Below are 24,720 nucleotides of genomic sequence, written 5' to 3' on the forward strand. Positions count from 1 at the left end.
CTGATAGAATTTTCCTGAAGCAAATACCTAATGATATTCTACTTATGGTTAAGAAATCTGAATGAATTGTCTTTATTTTAATAAAGCTTAAGTATTTGTCAACCCCATATATTGCTTTATTACCTCTTCAAACTATGTGAGCTCCCTGGTGTAATTATTTTAATTTTAGTTCTGAAAAAATTCAAATTAATGGGAAAGCTCGTTTATAATCTTCTTTAGATGTCTGTAAAATGTTTTTAGGATCTACAAGGTAGGTACGTAACCTTGTAAAGCAATTTATGGACTTATGACTTTGTATCACTATTATCACACGCCACTTGAAAGAGCAAAACTGCAAAACTGTTTCATAATGTTGATAATATATATGGATGATGGATTAAGCAAATGAAATCTTTAATTTTACCAAAGATAAAAATAATTGTAATTAACAATATTTTGACCGCTTTTCAGTTACATCTACAGATGATTTTTTTCTTCTCCATTTCAGACGTAATTAAAAAGAAGACGTCTTGAGTCTTCCATTTACTTCTTATTTAACACGCCTTGCAGTATTAATGACAATGCTAAAAGAAGTTCTTAGAAAAGCTACAATTTACGGGTTTTGCTGACACTATGAACCATACAAATGGATGAATTTTAATTGGTTTGAAGTGCAAATGTTCTATAAGATATATATATATGAAGACACAACATATGAAAGGGAATGTCATATTGAAATGGAATTATTTTGGTGTTGAAATTAATTATCGTTTTACAAGCATTGTCGTTTTGCAACTGTAACTTTTCAGACCATATAGAAATTTGTAGCAATTTCATCTAAATATAGGTAAAATACACGATTTTTTTATAGCAATTTATTAACTTGACATCCTTCTTTTTTAAATAGTATACTGAGTTTTGTCCATCGATCTTGTCTATAGATTATCAATAAATAATCTCACCAGGACTTTCTGTTCAATACAAATATACAAACAGTATGAAAAACTGTCCAAGTCGACGAAATGCATGTTTGTTTGTTTGTTTGTCTGAGTGTTTGTTTCATTTGTATAAATTATCCACCTGATTTACGGAGTGAAATTTGTAATAAAACGAAATAATCGGGCAAACTGTCCTCATAATATGACACAAGAAGAGAGGAAAAAACCCACATACAATTGCGTGAGTGCGAGTATTTGCGTGCGTGCATGTGTATGTGTGTGCGTTCGAGTAAAATGAAATTCATCGTATGTACATGTATGTACACTTGTTTCCCACAGTGATTATAAAACATAAGTTACATATAGTTACACTCTTGAAGTAGTTTTTCCGTATCTATTTTACATTTTCATAATTTAGCTTATTTCCTTTCTTATTGTCAAAAGCGAGACTATGTTGTTCTCGTTAAGCAGACGAATCATCACAGTGGAAAGCTGAAACTGAGGAAAACGTGCACTCACGACAAGAAGTTAACTCTATACATTACTGACTTTTTCGTTCTTTGCTATCAAAGAAAAACGAATAGAATTTAATTCAAACCATGTACATCCGGAGATGGTAGAAACTGCCAGAATGCAAAATCGATAAAGACTAAAATTAAAATTGAGTGTTTACTCCACAGCAAGACAAAATGAACGTTTTCTTTCGGAACATGTATTTATTATAACAAAGAGCTTGACGTGTATTTCCTTAATGTAAGAAACAAAATTAAAAGAAAGGGAATATATGGGATAGAATAATACAACAACAAACATCCGACGAATTTATATGGATATTTGTTCTCTATATACTGTTTTTCAAAGACTGTACCTCGATCCGGAACTGGACAAGAAATAGAAAACTATAGTTCCGGATTTTGACCTCCGCACGTTACTTAGTCTTTGCTGTACCTGTAACATGACTCACATGACTTGCATGTGACACGATTCTGCAGGCTGCACAGCACCTAACTTGTAAAAAGGCATTTTCTTTGTACAGTCACCTGACCAGTAACAGTCATGAAGATTCATCTCATCTTGCTGTCATGTCTCATTTTAGTCGTTACTGTTTCTGGACGAAATGTGATTAAATTTGAAATGGATAAGGAAGTAAAAAATATACTGACTGGGTTTGACTTCCTCAAAACGAAGGCTGTCGATTTGTTCAATTTGAAAAGCAAACAGTTACACTCACAGGTAAACAAAGGATAAGATAGTTTTCTTATAACATCATAAGTTATCAAAAGTTTCACCTTTTGCAGCACTGTCATGGGTCACCCATCAGAAAGAAATAGTCACTTTGCTAGGGTTAGAGAAATGTAAATGTAACATCTATAAATAATACGCCCCCCCCCCCCAAGCGTAGGTCTACCCGTACTGATGATGGGCCCTACTAATCACTGCAGTCAGACGAAGTCAAACGAAGTCTGTTGTTTTGTTTTCTTGTACATATTACCTTTATTTTGACAATATTGTAATTTAAAATTTTTAAAAGCTAGTTTAAATGTAGTTCAAAATTAAAATTGGTACATGTGAACCCTTAGTTTTGTCCCTTTATTTCGCGTTATTAAAACGATATATATGCCGACAATTGTCATTACACGTTCATTAACTAGTTATTTAAAAATAATTATATTTGTGAGATATGCACAATAATATGACAGTATTTTATTGTGTGAGTATAATATAAATATTTAATAGAACAAAGATAGAGTATAACAGTCATATAACAAAGCATATGACAAAGCCATGTTTAATAATTTTATATATTTAATCTTATTGAGAGACACAAGACACACTATAATATAAAGTTATATATTGCATACATTTAATATAAGAATATATAAATGCAATAAACTGACAACGAACAGTGTGAAACTAGTATCTAACTAGCCTGAGTGCTTTTGACTCTTTAATGGGTCTTTTTCAAAGGCAAATACAAAACATAGACAAGACAAAGAAATAAAACAGAAAAATGGTTATGTTTGCAAAACTTTACATGGATGTTTTTACAGGAATTAAACCTTTAACTTTATTGTGCTTCAACTAGTTTATTTTAAATTGTTGCTGATACTAGAAAATATTTGTATTGACCTAGAAATTGATGGGCTATACCCACATGTTATTTTATGTAAATTTACGTAAGCGCAGATTATATCCCGGATGTTTCATTGTTGTAGTAGTCATTATAGGCTATTAAGCAAATTTAAAGAATTGTTTAAAAGAAAATATGTCCACTGCAAAAGATAATTTTATTCATGCATGGCTGTATTTTTATAGTCTTCTTGGTTTAAACTGCTTGGTTTCAATGTTCCTAGGCGATGTATCCACTAAGATTCCTTTTATTTCCTGGTTTGGGTACTCCAGTTGGGGTTGTGAGCAATTGCAATAAGTGTTATATCACTGAAAGTGTGGCCAGGGGGAGGAGAAAGTGTTCTGTGACTGGGCTTCTGTAGTTTCTTTGTCATCCAATCAGATCTATGAAGGTTGATCCTTTTGTGTAGCTTTTCAGTTTCTCTGACATACTGAAGGCTACAGATCTTACATGTGATGAGATAATTGACAGTTTTTGTTTTGCATGTTTTGATTGCACAATGTATGTTTAGTTTTTCTCTAGTCATTATGCTAGAAAATGTCCTGGACTCTATCATTTGTTGACAGGTTTTGCACCTTTTATTGCCACAGGGGCCAGATTGACTAGGGTGGTCTTGATTAGTGATTGGCGTTAGCTTCACCCTGACTAGGATGACCGTGAGGTTTTATGGGCTCCGGTAAAAACAAATGCAAAATTTCAAAATAAACTTGCCAGAAATAACTCTTAATAATTTAAAGGCAGCATTTCTAGATCAGTGGACTTCCATTTTGTTTAACAATATTTTTTGGTAAAGAATATACTTTTTGATATTTAAAGTCAAAACATTGGCATTTGGGGTATCCATTCAAAAGCTGAAATTGCATTAAACACTGTCTCCTCTATATTTGACTTCGAGGTAAAGGCACAGCTTCACATTGGATGGTAATTACATGCCATAGTAAAGTATTCAATATGTATTTATGTATAGTTGGATCCAACTGCAACAAATGTAGACCCTGATATGTCTTCACAGTTTGTAGTAGTAGATCAGGGCCTGTGTTATTTGTTCTTCTCATTAGTCCTAACAAACTGCATTGACCCAGATCTGTCAGTGAATCTTGCATAAGCAAATCTGGGTCTGTGCATTTGCAGTTGGATTTGACTTATAATTGTAAATTTGCAGTGCAGCCTACTATTTTGTGGTCTTGATGTAAGTAAATATCCATCAGTGATGTCATGGCCTTCCATTAAATTTAAAGTTGGAGCGTGAGTTGCCAAAGTAAGTAGGGGAGTTGATTGGGGGACCTCCTTGAACAGGGATACAGTTTTTTTTTCACAGTTAACATTTATTTAATAACAAAGAAATTTTCTGAGATATGTAATATTTCTATTTTTATCTCATTTTGTAACTCTTTTCTGAACAAGAATTTCAAGTGGACATTTCTGCAGTGTTCTATATCGTAATTTCATCTACTGAATTTTTTATCATAAATGCATCTGCATTCAAACCAATTAATTGACCTGTTGCTATAAAACGTTTGTTGAAATTTTCATATTCCAGATTCATCCAGCCATCATTCAATGACTTTTTTCAGGTAAATAGGCCAGGAGTGAAACTGACCTCTTTCCAGTGGAAAGATTGCGGTGGACCATCAGAAATAATAAACATCAAAAGTTTAGATGTCTCACCTGACCCTATTGTGTTACCTGGATCACTGTTCGTGTCAGCAAGTGGTGTCATCAAAAATTTAATTGGATCACCTCTTGTGGTAATACGTTATTTAATGTCAATACATTGGTATAATCTGTAACTTTAATATGTGGATTAGAAGCCTGTTTCCTGTAGAAGAAAACATTTGGTTTACTTGGTCCTGATCCATATTCACCATATTCATGTGTTAAATGCTCAGTAACTAAATTTATCATGAATTTTAAATAAAAAATTAGAAAATCCAGGAAATACATGCATGCCTTACAAGGCATTCTTTTCTCCCAAATAAAGGACTGAATTTGGAAAAACCTACAAGTTTAACTATGGAATAAATTACCTCATCAAATGATGAAAGGTTGGCTTCTGAGTGGTCAATACAAGGTATGATATCCATGATAACGGCCAATAATGTCACTTGTGTTGACTTTCATGGTCCTGAAGCATATCTTTGACAGGAAATTCATTTCCGTTATACATATTCAACCAAACTTTTTAAACATTCATGGTTAATACATAAAGTGGTTTATAATGTAAATACATCCTGTAAATTCTTGACAGTGTTTTGAATTCTAGGCGTAAAATCCAGAAGTCTTCCTCTGTATGTGTCCATTGTTGGGAAAAACTTGGCATACAGTTTCATCCGGAGGTTTAGTTGGTCTGATGATAAAATTATGTGCCCTAAGGACAGCTTAAAAATGTATTATCACTACTTTTCCTTAACATATAGTCATGTTTGATTTTCACTAAATGACTTATTTGTTTTCCTACTGGTTCTGAATGAAATTGCATATTCTTAATAATCTTGTTAATCTTCAAGAACATATCCCATGCAGGCTTGGTGATGTAGGCCAGATCCACAATCTTGCATGTCATAAGACTAATGGAAGCAGGAGCCATGGTGGTCAGTGCGTTAAACTCGTGACCAAAAGGGTCCAGGTTGTAACACTATTAGCTTAGGCCAGGTTGGCTGCTGTGGTGTGTCCATCAGTTATTAGACAAATCAGAATCTTGCACAAGTTCCATGATGAGCAAAATACATGCATATTAATGAAGTGATGTTCCATTTGATTGGCTGGGCATGTTGCCATTCTGGAAACCATGTTTCTGAACTGATTTTTATCAGACTTGGCTTATATCTTCAAGTTCTTGGATGATTTCAGGAATGGACAAGTTTGATACATATTAATGAGGTCATCTTGCATCAGGTCGGCCGAGATTGTTACCACTTTGAAAGTCATATTTCTGATCAGATTTTCATAAAACTTTGAATATAAGCTTTATAATCAAGATTTCACATGAGTTCAGTAATTAGTGAGCTCCATTATAAGATCAGCTTACAGCTGATTAGCCAAGTTTTTTACCACATCTTACAGCTGATTGGCTAAATTTTTTACCAATCGAGAGACTGTATTTTTTATCTGATTTTGAATAAACTTGGTAAATGGACATCAGTGATCAAGATATCCAGTATTTTTTATATCCAGGATCTGTTTAAATTGATCTGATTCAGTGCAATTAGAATTTGCTTTTTATATACATATATTCTCTTGCTCTCACTCTGTATCCCTCTCATTCTGAATTCCAGTGAAGTGATCATGTTTATACGTTAGAAAGACATATGACTCTTTAAACCTGTAAACTTCAGCTTTCAAGATCTTTGATGACTTGAATTGTGAAATTATGCTGATAATATGGCCCTACATCCATCATGCATAGTCAGTCATCCATTTGTCAAAAATTGCTTGTTTCCTTCTTGGAGTTCAGATTTTCTATCCGATTTCAATCAAACATGGAAATATTGTTGTATATCATCAAAATTTGAGACAAGTTCAAAAATGAGCAAGATCCACATGTATGAATAAGGTCATTGTGCATCTGATTGACTAACCATGTGACCACTTTGGAGACAGTATTTTTTTATCAGATTTTGATCAGACTTGGAATATACACTTACATCGTCAGAGAAGTTTGATAATGAGCAAGATATGTGAATATTTACAAAGTGATCTTACATCTGATTGACTGGGATTGTTACCACTCTTTAGGACCTGTTTCTCTTCTGATTTTGATTAAACTTGGAATAAATGCTTATATGATCAAGATCTTGGACACATTAGAAAATTATTGAGATACAGGTAAATGAGATTTGCTGCCATATTGCTGATACGATTTTGATAACACTTGATATCTGGACTTAAATCCTAAAAATCTTCATATTGATGATGTAATCTTGCATTTGATTGGCTGAGTTTTTCATCATTCAAAAATTGGTATTTCTTACCAAATTTCAATCAGACATGGTATCTAGGCGATAAGCATAATGTTGGATGAGTTTTATTTTGATTGAGTGATATATATATATATATATATATATATATATATATATATATATATATATATATATATATATATATACAGGGATCGTCCTGGGCTTCACCAATGTCGCAAATTGTGATTTTTTTCCTTATTGGTGACAAAAATATCCCATCTGGCGATTTTTTTTGGCGACAGACTTTTTGGTTATTTAATTTGTACATACACTCATGGATTTGGACTGGATAAATTAAAAGGGAGAACAAAAGGAAGCCACAAACTTGACTAAGCAATGCATTGGAATCAATCTGTTACACAAACAATCCTTTGTTCGTATTGACAACCCCATCTTTACAGTGCATTGTTACATCATAATCTGCTTATGCTGACATCTGGGCTGAGTACTGTATGCTGTGACACAGTCAATCATGCTACCGAACTATACCTACAACTGACCGACTTCTGAAGACGCGAATAGAACAGATACAATTAACTGAATGGCTAATCCTTCTGTTGTTTTTTTTTTTTTTTACATATACCAATACAATAGTTTTGCTGAACCTTCATAGAAAACTGATAACCTTTGAAGTACCGACTACTGTGTATAAATACAAAGCAAATGGAAAAAATCTCAATCACAATTATGTCTGTCGCCAGTGCAGCATTTTACTCATTGATCTTTTCCTTTTGCCATCAATCCGTGTTACGGCTACTGAGACTTAAACTCCGCAACAAGAAATAGCAAGAACAAAAAAAAACAGTTTTGCATAATTAATAATAATTATTTATTTCTCAAAATACAGGAGTGAAAGAATCCCTAAATTGGGTGTGAATTTATGCTTATATATACTGTCCAATATTGTCAGGTGTTGACTCGTGTAAGTTTCATTTGTGGGAATGGAGATCCTATTTTGCTTGTCGAGAAAATTTATACAGCATTCAGTGATCATTCTTGGGATTTAGGAAGCAATTCACTAAAAGCTTTGTGAAGCTAGCCAAAAGGGGGGGTGGCCTGCTGATAGACTACTGGTGTCACCTGTCAGCACTGTGGACTGTGAACGTGGATTCAGTAAGATGAACCTCAAAAAAACTGATATCAGAAATAAACTCTGCATCTCATCTCTCGAGAATTTCATGAGAATCAGCATGTACAGATGTGAAAAATTAGACTTTGAAACTGCATTCAACAAGTGGGCAGCCCTAAAATTGCGACAGATCTTCATGTAACACTTTGTAACATTTTGTTAATGCTTGTTGTAACTAAAGTATTAACTAACCCATCGTTTGTAATTTTCATTGCATGTTACATTATTAGACTAAATTAACACTTGGAAAAATGTACACTACTTGTTCTGGCAACACTTTTTGAAAATTGGCGACAAAATATTGAGGTTGGCGATTTTTTTGGCGACAGCTTTTTAAAAGCCAGGACCATCCCTGTGTATATATATATATATATATATATATATATATATATATATATATATATATATATATATATGAGGTGATTTTGCATTTCACAGGCTGTGGATTTTCCCACTCCAGAGACTGTATTTTTCATCGGATTTTTTAAAATCAGACTTATCAAATATTCTTATATCATCATGGTATTGAATGAGTTTGATACACATATTTATGATGTAATCTTCCATCTGATTGGCTGGGTTTGTTACCACCTTGGAGACTAAATTTCATTCAGACTTCTTCCTCCAGCCTGGAAAACAGACTTATATCAGTATTGCCTTAGACAGGTTCTGTAATAAGTGAAATCTGCAAATGTTATTGGCTGGACTTTGTATCAGACTGGCCACGTATTATTGGCTGGACTTTGTATCAGACTGGCCGAGTATTATTGGCTGGACATCGTATCAGACTGGCAGAGTATTATTGGCTGGACTTTGTATCAGACTGGCCAAATGTTATTGGCTGGACTTTGTATCAGACTGGCAGAGCTTATTAATGATTAGGGACTATATTTCTCACCCAATTTTGACAAAATGGTTTTCTGTACCAAAATGTACTGTTTAAGGTTATATGAGTCATCGATGATTTGTGTTTGGAATTAGAACAATTTGAAAGCAGGTAGTAGCAGACAAACTCAGCAGTCAAACTGTTTTATGCAGATGACAAAGTACAATAGGGGATTTGATCTTGGAAAATCTGTATGGACTGTTCCAATTTAGACAGAATATAAATTGATTTTAGTCTCTTTCAGCATATTAATAATATTTACATTAAAATACTTACATAAAAAGTACTTGTACAGTTTCAGAGATAGTTCATAGCCTGGAGAAAATCTATTGCCTACTCAAAATACAATGTTTTAAACTGTCAAACCCTCTTACATTATGTGGCAGCCAATGCAAGTACATTATACTTGCTTATAAATCGGGTCTGACTGCACAGATCCAGATCTGCCGTCACATAAGGTGCAAGTAATATGGGTCTGTGCAGTTTTTTTATAAGTATAAAGCAGTTTTTTTAGGTATAAACCATAGAGAAAAAAAACAATACCGATCCCAATATGCTGTTGCATTATGCAATAGCATATCAGGGTCTATGTTGCTTGCATTTTAACCTGGCTTATAAGTGAGAATATATGGTAAGGCCCATGCTTATTTTAGACCCAAGTTTTGTAAAGGAAATTAAAAGAAGCTGAAGTGCCCCTTTACAAGAATTTAATGCACTCATCCCGTTTGGGGAGGGCGGGAAATGCCACTCTACCATTTTCAGATTCTGGCTGAAAAACTGTACATTAATTATTTGTTTATTCTGGAAAGAAGTAAAATAGGTAAAATCCACATCATATATAGGGTTGGGATAGTGTCATGTTCTTATGATACTGCATATGAAAACTTTGTGTTAAATTACATAAGCTAGGTGAGTGATATCAGGCCTACTTTGTCCTCTTATTTTAAACTTGTATTCTTCCTTTCAGTGTTAAATTTCAGTGACAGAAATTAGCTTCATGCATTAAATATACTTTTGCATTATTACCACCACTACTACTCAAGATTTTATTAGTTGCATAATGGAACTAATCTGCCTTGTGGCCCTCTGAGATAATCAGATATGTAAAACAAAATGCAGAGTGCAATCAATCACTATCCATCTCACTGAGATATATACACTCACACACATTTATATACACTTGAGTTACAGATATATACACTCACACACATTTATATATACTTGAGTTACAGATATATACAATGACATGTTTATGTACACTTGAGTTACAGATATATACAATGACACATTTATGTACACTTTGAGTTACAGATATATACAATTGCACATATGTACACTAGAGTTACAGGTATATACAATTGCACACAATTGTGCACACTTGAGTTACAGATATATACAGCCACACACACTTGTATACACACGAGCTAGAGATATATACAGTCACACACATTTGTGTACACATGTGTAACAGATTCAGACTAATTAACAACTTAGCATGACTTCTAATTAAGACTTAGATTTCATCCATTTAATGATACATTTTTGGGTACTAGACTGATCTGCTATCAGATTCTGAAATGGTTGTTATAAGAAGTGTAGTGTTAGCATGGAACTTGTTCCATTTGTCATTTATCTACATCAGCACAAAATCCATCTCTGAGAACTTGTTACTTTGTATGGAACTATATTTGTACAGTCTACATTGATGTATAACCAACACTCCATCTTTATCTAACTGACCATGATCTTTACTTCAAATTGTACCAATGAGTCCATTTATTCGTAGTATTGTTTGCTTTCAGGCAGACTTGCTGCTGTACAAGAAAACAGGTGGACAGTGGATTAAGTTGCCATGCATTCAGCCTCCATTGGGATCCTGCCTTGTTGACAATCTTTGTGACCTGCTCAGTTCAATCAACCCCTGTCCTGACCCCATTGTACAATCAGGACTTGGCTGTACATGCCCATTCAGACAGGTAAATGGAGGCATTCAAAGGGATATCAATGCATACTTTCTAAAACCATCATTTAAATGTTTTCAAAAGAATATATTCAAATATCAAAATACACTGCTGATAGTTTCAAAACAATATGCAATAAAATGTCAAAATACACTTCTGACTGTTTCAAACCTGTGTTTCATCCAATATCAAAATACACTGTTGACAGTTTCAGAACAGTATGTAACTGAAAATCAAATACACTGTTGACATCTTAAAGCTTCAAGACAGACTAGATCATTTGTAATTATCCTCCACTGTTAGACAGGATACGCAATTTTGTGATACTTTGACAAGCAGGTAGTCAGGAGGGCTTCTTCTAATGATGAGGCACTTTTTGTAAAAGGTACACCTTTGGAACTATGGGGCATTTTTGTAAAAGGTACACCTTTTGGAATTATGGGGCATTTTTGTAAAAGGTACACCTTTTGGAATTATGGGGCATTTTTGTAAAAGGTACATCTTTTGGAACTATGGGGCATTTTTGCAAAAGGTGCTCCTTTTGGAATTAAGGGGCATTTTGTAAAAGGTGCACCTTTTGGAACTATGGGGCATTTTTGCAAAAGGTGCTTCTTTTGGAATTAAGGGGCATTTTTATAAAAGGTGCACCTTTTGGAACTATGGGGCATTTTTGCAAAAGGTACACCTTTTGGAACTATGGGGCATTTTTGCAAAAGGTGCACCTTTTGGAATTATGGGGCATTTTTGTAAAAGGTACACCTTTTGGAACTATGGGGCATTTTTGTAAAAGGTACACCTTTTGGAACTATAGGGCATTTTTGCAAAAGGTGCACCTTATGGAACTATGGGGCATTTTTGCAAAAGGTACACCTTTTGGAACTATGGGGCATTTTTGCAAAAGGTGCATCTTGTGGAACTATGGAACATTTTTGCAAAAGGTACACCTTTTGAAACTATGGGGCATTTTTGCAGAAGGTGCGCCTTGTGGAACTATGGGACATTTGTGCAAAAGGTACACTTACTAGAACTATGGGGGATTTCTGCAAAAGGTACACTTGCTAGAACTATGGGGCATTTCTGCAAAAGGTACACCTTTTGGAACTATGGGGCATTTTTGCAACCAAAGGAATTACTACTAATCATGAAATATATGATGTAATTGTTTTTTTGGAAGTAAAAACAGTTTCACACACAAACAATCAGATAATATCCTACATGGAATCAACAAAAAATGTACAGAATTGATGGAAAATAGCAAGGAACTGTTGTAATGATCTGGAGAGAGGCAGATGAGACAGACCTGAATGGGCAGAGGAGAGGGTCTAGAAGGAGGGGGTAATAGGATTAAAGGAGGGGAGCACCCCTCTATTTCTGTTTTATTGAAGAACAGCTCTGTATAAGAACCATTAAGTCTGCTACCTTGTTTTGATTCTGAGATCATAAAGATAGATGACTAAAAACCTCTCATAGTTTTGAAACAAAAACCATTAAATGAATTGAGTTGTATATAATAGACAGGGTTCATACACACATTGAATAACCTTGGATTATTAAAATCCCTTTTCATGTCCCTGAATATAATTAAATGATGTGAAAATCTGAACAAATTATATTATGTAATCCATATGTTTATGCATTTTATTTGCTTTATTTTTCGAATTTTGAAGGGAAAAAATGGTGTTCAAAGATTTTAGTGGATAGTGAGTGAATGTGTTATCTGCTAATTGCATGCATGTGTACTCCCTTATAAACATCCTGGAATATTCTAGGGGTAGGGTTTTTTTTTACTTCATAAAAGGTGTACCGCATGTTCATTTACTAACTGATGTTGCTGTTTTTAAAAAAGCCATCAAATAAATCGACTTATCTATCATGTGCCATTGTTATAAACGGGGTTCTTGTTGCTTTCCCAAAACATCGCTTTAAAGGAAGGAATGTAATAATTGGCTTTAAAAAAGTGACAAGGGTACTAACAATGCATACTGCTTTCCATGTACAAATTTACTTTCCCTCACCCCCATTTTATTCTTTTATACTCTCAGAGCTTTATGGGATTTTTGTTTGTGTATTTGTTTTAATTTTTCTGTGGTGCCAGTGTTGGTTATACGCCATGTCTGTTAGGATTCTAGTACTTGTAATTTTGTGCATGACTGGTAGTAGAATTAATTATTGGCAAATACATTGTGGCTTCAGGTACATTTATTTTGTCTTATTCTGTTAACTTGGCCTATTTTAGAGGCATTTGTATCTTGAATCTGTGTTACTCCTTGAGAATCTGGGTTCTTTCCTTGAATTGTACTTGATTTGTCCTTAAATTTATTTCACATAAACCTTATGAACCCCGATAGAATTATCAAATCTTGTCCTTGAACAAATTATCATGTAGTTATTTTTAAAGATGCAATATCATAGTTAATACATTAGTAAATTTTTACAAGACAGAAGCCATGTGACTTGTAACCCTCTGTTTACACTGTATAGAAAGACTGAATAAAATACATAATTGTTTGTATGCATTGTCCCAGAAAATTACATTCTTCTTTTTATCACTCTTAATTTACTTGGAATGTGTTCTTATTTGTCAGGTGGCTCCAGTGGCTTAGTGGCTAGAGCTTCCGCCTTGGATACAGGGGTCATGGGTTCGAACCCCGGCTGAATCATACCAAATACTTATAAAATGGTATTAACAGCTGCCTTGCTGAGCACTCAGCATTTAGAAGTTAATGTTAGGACTGGTTGGCCTGGTGTCAAGATAATATGACTGGGTGGGACATCATGTTACATGTTTGCGGCATGATGCCCCAATGCCAGACATCACTATAAACTACTACACTGCATACATCATAGAGATATGACTAAAAACAATTTTTTAAGCTATGTTAAAATGCAAAACACACATGCACACATCCTTACTCCTTCTCACCCTTATGAAGAAGTTGATAAAGAACTATTATAGAGAAATACCATGAACTTAAAATTATGAAAACTGTACAAAAGCACAATCTGTTTACATGCAGGATATAAAAAAAAAACATCTACATTTTTCAGTGCAAAATTTTTCTTGAAAGAGATCAGAAGGTTTGTCCTGTTTCTTTTCAAAACTTTTAGGATGTCTATTACCATTGATACCATAGGTCATCTAGTTTTAGTTTTATCTCCTTTTCATGAATTTCTATAATGACTGTCTCTTTTTGATCCATCACACAGGGAGATGTAAACCTGCCAAAGACAGTGTTCGATATTCCAAGTGCTAGCCTTCCTGCAGGAGATTTTCATGCCATCGGCAACCTGACATTCAATGGGAAGCAAGCTGGATGCCTTGATCTCTATCTGAGTTTTTCTTATTAGGTATTCAGATTTATATTTATCATCGTTGGTTATTAGGTATTCAGATTGATATTTATCATCGTTGGTTATTAGGTATTCATATTTATCAACGTTGGTTATTAGGTATTTAGATTGATATTCATCATCGTTGGTTATTAGGTATTCAGATTGATATTTATCATCACTGGTTATTATGTATTCATATTTATCATCATTGGTCATTAGGTATTCATATTTATCATCATTGGTTATTAGGTATTCATATTCATATTTATCATCATTGGTTATTAGGTATTCAGATTCATATTTATCATCATTGGTTATTAGGTATTCAGATTCATATTTATCATCGTTGGTTATTAGGTATTCAGATTCATATTTATCATCATTGGTTATTAGGTATTCAGATTCATATTTATCATCATTGGTTATTAGGTATTCAGATTCATATTTATCATCATTGGTTATTAGGTATTCAGATTCATATTTATCATCATTGGTTATTAGGTATTCAGATTCATATTTATCATCATTGGTTATTAGGTATTCAGATTCATATTTATCATCATTGGTTATTAGGTATTCAGATTTATATTTATCATCATTGGTTATTAGGTATTCAGATTCATATTTATCATCATTGGTTATTAGGTATTCAGATTCATATTTATCATCGTTGGTTATTAGGTATTCAGATTCATATTTATCATCATTGGTTATTAGGTATTCAGATTCATATTTATCAATGTTGGTTATTAGGTATTTAGATTGATATTTATCATCATTGGTTATTAGGTATTCATATTCATATTTATCATCATTGGTTATTAGGTATTCAGATTCATATTTATCATCGTTGGTTATGGTCTGGCCTGTGAAGCATAGTTGAGACCTATTTGCACAATGACACAAATATACAAAAAATTAAGAATTTTTTAATTCGGAGTTGGAGATAATTTTAATATGCGAAACAGTTCCGTTACTATTGAGCCAGAGTCTTTAGTGAAGAATGAGTTGTTTGGATAAGTAATAATGAGCCATTTAGAGAAATAATAAGGAATTGTCTAGATAAGTAATAAGTAGTCAAGATTGATAATGTGTAGTCAAGATAAGTAGTAATGAATGGTCTACAGGGGTAACAATGAGTAACCTAGACACATAATAATTACTAGTCTGGATAAGTTATAATGAGCAATCTAAGTAAGTAATAATAAGTTGACTAGATAAGCATTAATGAATAGCCTAGATGGGTAATAATAAAAAGTCTATATGGGTAATGATGAATAGTCAATCAGGTAATAATGAGTAGTCTAGATTGGTATTAATGAGTAGTCTAGATCAGTAATAATGAATAGTCTATATAGATAACAATGAGTAGTCTAGATAGATAATAATTAATCTATATAGATAATAAATAGTCTTGATAAATAATAAGTAGTCTATATAGATAATAATGAGTAGTCTAGATTGGTATTAATGAGTAGTCTAGATCAGTAATAATGAATAGTCTATATAGATAACAATGAGTAGTCTAGATAGATAATAATTAATCTATATAGATAATAAATAGTCTTGATAAATAATAAGTAGTCTATATAGGTAATAATGAGTAGTCTAGATTGGTATTAATGAGTAGTCTAGATCAGTAATAATGAATAGTCTATATAGATAACAATGAGTAGTCTAGATAGATAATAATTAATCTATATAGATAATAAATCGTCTTGATAAATAATAAGTAGTCTATATAGATAATAAATAGTCTTGATAAATAATAAGTAGTCTATATAGGTATTAATGAGTAGTCTAGCTTGGTAATAATGAGTAGTCTAGATTGGTAGTAATAAATAGTCTTGATAGGTAGTAATAAATAGTCTTGATAGGTAGTAATAAATAGTCTTGAAAGATAATAATGAGTAATGTGTGGATACAATAAACATGCTACATGGGTTATTCAACAGATTTGGCAAAGTGGTGATTTTGGATGCTGTTCCTTTAAGTCACTCTCTTAGAATCTTTGCATGATATTACCAGGATAATTGTCTTGATTAAGAAGATTGGTGGTAATAATAATAATAATAATCCAGATCATGTATTGAATATATGTTTTAGCATATAAACATTAAGCAGAGATTTTTTTTACTATATATACTTTGAAGTGAAGATCATTTTGCTTTCTCTTTACAGTTAACTAGAAGCAGAAAATACGAAAAGTGACTGAGAATCAACACAATGCCCAAGACAAGATTTGTTTATCAAGGATCCAAGATTTTATTATAGTTCATCATGAATGGCATCCACATCTTATGCTCTGTGAATTTTCATGTGAAGATCTCAAATGTAGATAAAATTACTTAATTCATTTCACACAGGTGATGAGTTCAGTGTTATTTGTATTAACATACAAAGCAACACCTCCCATTTGATATATGCCGGAAAAGAGTGGTCTGTGTACATATAATCTGCCATGTTTGTCGTGGAGTTACAAAAAAATCTACTTTTGATATGGGATTAAGCAGACACATGCCACAGGTAAACAAACATCATCTGCACCATCAAATGTTCACAGAACTTTTAAATTTCAATGTAATGGCTGTTTTTTTCATAATTTGTCTGATGAGTAAACAATGTCTTTTTTTTTACCAGTGGCTCATGACAGCTTCCATAACTGCATGTCCTGTATTGTTTTATACTTCCAGGACCAACATGGTGGATTACATAAATCGTGCTTTCTCAGCATAAATCCATGGAGTAGTTTTACTTAGTGTGTTGACACAAATGGTATCAAAATCTCTAATGTGTAAAACATAGTAATTATTCTACATTTCCAGATGCTCACCTGAAGTCCAATGAGATAATTAATGCAGATATCATTCACAAAACTGAGCCGAATTAACTGAATATAAAAGTGTAGATGAAAACAAAAATCAGTAACCATTCGATATATTATTATTTTAAGTACTTTTTTTTTAAAATTGTGTTGTTATTATTTGGATATAAATATTAACACAGTATCAAAAAATTTAAATAAGGTATCATTCAAAAGAAGACATGAGGGTCTGGGACTTCACACATATCAGAGATATCAATATTGGTTTTGAATTGAAAATATTTCGTTTTTGTCAGGGTTCATTTGACAGGTTTAACAATAATAGTACTATCTCCTTTAGACCTTCAAGTAATATATCTCTTTATTTATCTGTCTGCCAAAACGTACAAAAGAAAAAGTATATCAGTATTGACAACATCATCAGTAGTATATCAGTAATGACAACATCATCAATAGTATATCAGTAATGACAGCATCAATAGTATATCAGTAATGACAACATCTTCAGTAGTATATCAGTAATGACAACATCATCAATAGTATATCAGTAATGACAGCATCAATAGTATATCAGTATCGACAACATCATCAGTAGTATATCAGTAATGACAACATCATCAATAGTATATCAGTAATGACAACATCTTCAGTAGTATATCAGTAATGACAACATCATCAATAGTATATCAGTAATGACAATGTCAATAGTATATCAGTAATGACAACGTCAATAGTATATCAGTAATGACAACATCATCAGTAGTATATCAGTAATGACAACATCATCAGTAGTATATCAGTAATGACAACATCATCAATAGTATATCAGTAAAGACAACATCAATAGTATATCAGTATTGACAACATCATCAGTAGTATATCAGTAATGACAACATCATCAGTAGTATATCAATATTGACAACATCATCAATAGTATATCAGTAATGACAACATCATCAGTAGTATATCAGTATTGACATCAGTAGTATATCAGTATTGACAACATCAATAGTATATCAGTAATGACAACATCATCAGTAGTATATCAGTATTGACAACATTAATAGTATATCAGTAATGACAACATCATCAGTAGTATATCAGTATTGACATCAGTAGTATATCAGTATTGACAACATCACCAATAGTATATAAGTATTGACAACATCATCAGTAGTATATCAGTATTGACATCAGTAGGATATCAGTATTGACATCAGTAGTATATCAGTATTGACATCAGTAGTATATCAGTATTGACAACATCACCAATAGTATATCAGTATTGACAACATCATCAGTAGTATATCAGTATTGACATCAGTAGTATATCAGTATTGACATCAGTAGTATATCAGTATTGACAACATCACCAATAGTATATCAGTATTGACATCAGTAGTATATCAGTATTGACATCAGTAGTATATCAGTATTGACAACATCATCAGTAGTATATCAATATTGACATCAGTAGTATATCAGTATTGACATCAGTAGTATATCAGTATTGACAACATCATCAGTAGTATATCAGTATTGACATCAGTAGTATATCAGTATTGACATCAGTAGTATATCAGTATTGACAACATCAATAGTATATCAGTAATGACAACATCATCAGTAGTATATCAGTATTGACATCAGTAGTATATCAGTATTGACAACATCACCAATAGTATATCAGTATTGACAACAACATCAATAGTATATCAGTATTGACAACATCACCAATAGTATATCAGTATTGACAACAACATCAATAGTATATCAGTATTGACAACACCAGCAGTGTTAAGATTAAGAACTCAATTCATGGCTTGAAATTTTAAACAACATGTTATCTCTATTAAACACATAAGAAGACTGTCAAAAGGAACAGTGCTAATTCTGTTAAACTGAACCTTGCTACTATATTCTTATGCAATTTTGCATATCTTTTTCACCATTATAGATAAACTTTGTTATATATTTTGTTCTTTGTTACTGATATGCAGTATCAGTATTGGAGGATCTTTCTCCACATACCATGGGATTCAGACAATGGAGAAGATAACATGGGGTGGGTGACTGGGAACAACCAAAACTGTACATGTGAACGTGGTGATTCCAGCTACATATTTTTAATTTCATATTATAAATCTCGTGCCATCAATTTTTAACTGGACAGACTAATGTAAAGAATGTGAACCCAACAACACTACTGCCATTTTTACATCACCTCAGGATCATGTTGGTATTGAGAAAAACTTTTCTTATATTCTTTAAGTTTCTACTTTTATAGGTAACGGAATAGTTGCATATTAAATATGACTGAAGTACTTAATGTATTGTCAACTTCCTGTTTAATTTTTTAACAAACAAGAAATTTGTATAAAGGAACTCTTGGATTAGTTAGTGGAAGGCTTCTTAAAATGACCAAGACTGAAAGTTTGTTCTTTGCAAACAAAGAATCTTAAGATTTTTTTATTAGTACACTTTTTGTTTTGGCTGAAATATCATTGTTTCAAGCACTTTTGAAGCAAGCTAAATTAACCTAATTTATTGTCCCAAAATTCTTATTTTGTTAGATAACATTTATCTTTTTGTAGAGTTAACCAATCTTACAGAAACATATTAATTCATCGATATAAAATCAGATGCCCATTTTCCATTGGCAGACAATGATTCTACCACAGAAAAATCTATCATCCGTGTCACCAGTTTTATTCAATTAGGGGTTACATTTTTCAGGAGTCTGTGTAAGGCATCTAGTAGTCCACAGTATCACATTCACAACACACATGATAACTTTTTTAAAATCTATTTCATGCTTTCTTTTTTTTAACAGCCAGTAAATGTATTTACATGAGCTTATTTGTTTCCGTTTTGATAAAATTAAGTATGTGTGCTTACATGAGCTTCACTGTCAAATATATTACATCACAGCATTTGAATATGTTGTATTTGAAATGTTTACACTTTGTTTTTTTTTGTATGTGTGATAACTTGCAACTGTCATAAAATAGATCTGTCATAGTAAAGGTGTAGGTGTGGCCAAATAGAATTTTCATACAATCCTATACTTGTGAACTTCATAAAAGCTGCATTAACGTTACATTAAAAATTGAAATTACATAGTTTTGATCTGTGCTCCACTTTTTTGTTGTTCAGAAACAACATGTATAGGGCTGTTCCAGACCTGAATTGAGGGTAGATGGGTTTGTTAGAAGCCACTTTATTTAAATAAAAATTGGTGATAGGAGTAATCCATCCAAAATGAGATTGTTTTATGTTGACCAATCCAACTGAAATTTTATGAGGTGGCGGATTCTTTATTAAAAAAAATTGCCTCCACCTCCCACCCTCCATTTGATTCTGGATTTGCACTCAGTAGTGTCATGTGTTATTAACATTTTATATTACCTAATAGTGTTGAGTGACTTTGATACAAAACTATATATTTATACAACATGATCGCTTTAAGATTAAATATGCTTGCAATTAATACTGTATGTACTCACTTTTAGGTTGAATCCGACTGCAAACGACACAGACTTTGATCTGACCGCTCCAGTGGCCTAGTGGTTAGAGCGAACGCATCGTAGCGATATGACTGAATTTTTTTTAAAGCTACGTTAAAAATCCAAATCATGCACACAGACTTTGATCTTCCATCACTTAATGGGCCAGTAGATCAGGGTCATTTTTATTCTGTTGTTTTGTTCTACTGATTACCCTTAGCTGCATATTTGTAGATCTGCCAGAAAATTATACAACTGCAGATCATGGTCTGTGCAGTTGGCCATTGAACTAGGCTAATAAGTAATAGTAGTGAGTAGTCTATATAGGTAGTAATAAGTAGTCAGAAAATTATACAACTGCAGATCAGGGTCTGTGCCGTTTACCATCGGACTAGACTAACAAGTGAATATATACTATGCTTGTTTCTTTTTATATACTGTATTTCTTTATTATATTGTGCTTCTGATATTGTTATTGTTGTATAACCATTTCTTTACAGTTCTATTGAAGCATTAATGTATTGTTGTATAACAGTTTCTTTACAGTTCTATTGAAGCATTAATGTATTGCTGTATAACAGTTTCTTTACAGTTCTACTGAAGCATTAATGTATTGCTGTACAAGTTTCTTTACAGTTGTATTGAAGCATTCATTTATTGTTTAAGATTAATTTACAGGAACATAATCTACTTATGTAATTTACATAATTAAGGCTTATTTTCATATAAAATTGACAGTGCCATTTATGACTTTATTTGGACAGAATTGCTCATCTTTTAAATTTCTGTATTGAAGAAAGTCATTTTCTTTCTTCATTCAGATAAAAAAACAATACAACAAGGATTTATTTCTGCCACAGAGGAATTCTGATTAGTCAGCTGTTCTCAAATTAATTATCAATAGATAAATTTGTGCTGTCGGTGAAAATCTGTATGTTACCAACATTACAGTGATGATGCTTATTAATTTCTTTTTGTATTATAACACAAACGGTTGTCCAGATCACTAAACGACATTCTTGCCAAATTATAAGAAAAAGCTTCATGATTTTTCATGTGTTAGCATTCCTCTTGCCTTTCATTTTCAAATCCAGAAATATTGCTTATTTAATCTCTAAAATAAGGATCTGTGCTGATAATAAAAAAACATGTTCTTCCATTTATTTGTCTTCAATAATCACCTTTTTAAAAAAAATTATCTATCTCATTTCAGCAAGTTTCCATCTTAAATTTTTAGTTCTTAACCAAAACAAACTTTGTACCTAAGGTAATTCCATTGCATGCCTATTTTGTGTTTTGCATCATCCACCCATGTAAGCATTTTTTATATCATCCACCCATGTAAGCATGACTTTTATGATAAACCCATATATGCATACTTTGTATTATCAATGCATGTATACATTCTTTGCATCATCAATCCATACATACTTTGTATTATCAATGCATGTATACATTCTTTGCATCATCAATCCATGCATACTTTGTATTATCAATGCATGTATACATTCTTTGCATCATCAATCCATGCATACTTTGTATTATCAATGAATGTATACATTCGTTGCATCATCAATCCATGCATACTTTGTATTATCAATGCATGTATACATTCTTTGCATCATCAATCCATGCATACTTTGTATTATCAATGAATGTATACATTCGTTGCATCATCAATCCATGCATACTTTGTATTATCAATGAATGTATACATTCGTTGCATCATCAATCCATGCATACTTTGTATTATCAATGAATGTATACATACATTCTATCATTAACCTGCGTATGCATGGTTTGTATCACCAATCCATGTATACATCAATCCATATATACATCAATCCATATATGCATACTTCGTATCATCAACCAGTGTACATTTACATTGTCTCATCAACCCATGTATGCATACTTTGTATCATCAACCCATGTATGCATACTTTGTATCATCAACCCATGTATGCATACTTTGTATCATCAATGCATGTATACATACATTGTATCATCAACCTGTGTGTATGTGCTTTGCATCATCAATCCATGTATGCATACTTTGTATCAACCCATGTATGCATACTTTGTATCAACCCATGTATGCATACTTTGTATCATCAACCCATGTATGCATACTTTGTATCATCAATGCATATATACATACATTGTATCATCAACCTGTGTGTATGTGCTTTGCATCATCAATCCATGTATGCATACTTTGTATCAACCCATGTATGCATACTTTGTATCAACCCATGTATGCATACTTTGTATCATCAACACATGAATGCATCCTTTGTATCATTAACACATGAATGCATCCTTTGTATCATCAACACATGAATGCATCCTTTGTATCGTCAATTCATATATTTTTGCTTTACGTCTTCATTCCATGTATAACATTACTTTGTTACTAAATAAAATATACCAAGCTTTTTTTTGATGTTAGTCTTGTTTGTTCTGCCTTTGTAACTTTCATTACAAAATGCTAGAATGAAATTTACTGGTAATGCTATTAAGCATCAAGAAGTGGATCATAGGAAAAATTATGGGATATATTTGTAATGAACCCAAACTTTACACATTTTATATTCACATGACAAGGTCAGATCTAACTGTGACCTACATCAGTAACAAATGCCACTTGTGTCTCTTAGAGTCTGATATAATCAGGCTGTACATTTTGCATTTTTTCCAAACAGGAAAATGGTGTTAGTGTTTAATTATTCAGATAATTTTTATAAATATGAAATGACTAAGATGGCTTACTCATTCAGCAACAAAAATTAGGTCAGTGTAACCCGTTTTTACATTGTGTAATAATTATGCTGAGATATCTGTTATATTGATGAGTATGGAACAAAGAATGTCTTTATCATAACTCACGATGATTAAGGTGACTAATGATTTTAAATAAACCACATCATTTGTGAATATTCATAAAGAAATGGATGTTGGTGGTGTGATGTGATGTGAATTTGATTTTTAACGTAGCTTTAACAATTTTGCAGTCATATTGCTATGATGTCTGCAATGTGGCAGTTTATAGTGATGCCTAGCACTGGGACATCATGCTGCAGACATGTAGCATGATGTCCCACCCAGTCACATTATCCTGACACCAGGCTGACCAGTCCTAACACTAACCTCTTAATGCTGAACGCCAAGTGAGGCAGCTGTTAGTACCATTTTTGTAAGTCTCTGGTATGACTGGGCCGGGGAACGTACCCATGACCTCCCGCATCCGAGGTGGACGCTCTAACCACTAGGCCACCGGAGCGGTGCGGATGTTGGTGGGGGTGGACAAAATCAATTGTGTACTGGTCAAAATGATGCACTGTAGAAAATTAAGTCAGTTGAGTATAATATATGAGTCATGGGTATCTACTTCTGCATATGTTTCCATGCTTTGCTGATTTTTAAGAATCTGTGGTAGCTTGGTCATGACCTTGACTTACCAAGGACTCTATTCTCATAATTTATAAATAGATCATAATGATGTGCAGGTCATGATAATATGCATTTTATATTTGCGCACTATTCATAAATAAGTACACACACATACACCAAAATGGACAAATTATGTTTTAAAATTTGAAAGATTATAAATATAGTAAAGCATACAGTATCCAGATGTGATTATCCAGATTATTGACTTGTATGGACTACAGCAATGTACATATCCATGTAAATTAAACTATACATTTCCCCTCTTACAACACCAACAAAAAACACAGTGTATCCCCTAGGGGTGCAAGACTGAGAGTAAACAATCTACTTGGTGTCAAATCAAGGGGTCATACAGAGTAAAAAAAACACAACTTTGGTATCAAAACTGGGTGTCAAATTAAAAATTTGGGGGTCTCTGAAACACAAATGAGGGTAAAGGGAAACACTGAAACAGCAACAGAAATCAGAAACAAAAAAAATCAATCTCATACAATTAAAATGGTATTTTGAACAAAATGTATATTTTTAAGTAGAAAATAATGTATTTAGGGGAGAAGGAAATGTAAAGATCTTTACACCCAATAGACTTTTGGACTAATTTAATCTAGTTGCACACTTATT

At 32.7% G+C, this 24,720-nt stretch overlaps 1 protein-coding gene across 1 annotated transcript; it reads left to right on the forward strand.

Moving 5' to 3' along the window:
- The first annotated feature begins 1,867 nt into the window (after nucleotides 1-1,867).
- Nucleotides 1,868-23,085, forward strand: LOC149800241 (ganglioside GM2 activator-like). Its single transcript, XM_089959813.1, has 5 exons — nucleotides 1,868-2,150; nucleotides 4,623-4,796; nucleotides 10,825-10,998; nucleotides 14,191-14,331; nucleotides 16,498-23,085. The coding sequence occupies exons 1-4, from the start codon at nucleotides 1,974-1,976 to the stop codon at nucleotides 14,329-14,331; spliced, it is 666 nt and encodes a 221-aa protein (XP_089815939.1). The 5' UTR covers nucleotides 1,868-1,973; the 3' UTR covers nucleotides 16,498-23,085.
- Nucleotides 23,086-24,720: the final 1,635 nt, after the last annotated feature.

The sequence above is a fragment of the Sinohyriopsis cumingii genome, chromosome 5 (assembly GCF_028554795.1).
Source record: "Sinohyriopsis cumingii isolate HCF-2022 chromosome 5, ASM2855479v2, whole genome shotgun sequence".
Classification (NCBI taxonomy): Eukaryota; Metazoa; Mollusca; class Bivalvia; order Unionida; family Unionidae; genus Sinohyriopsis; species Sinohyriopsis cumingii.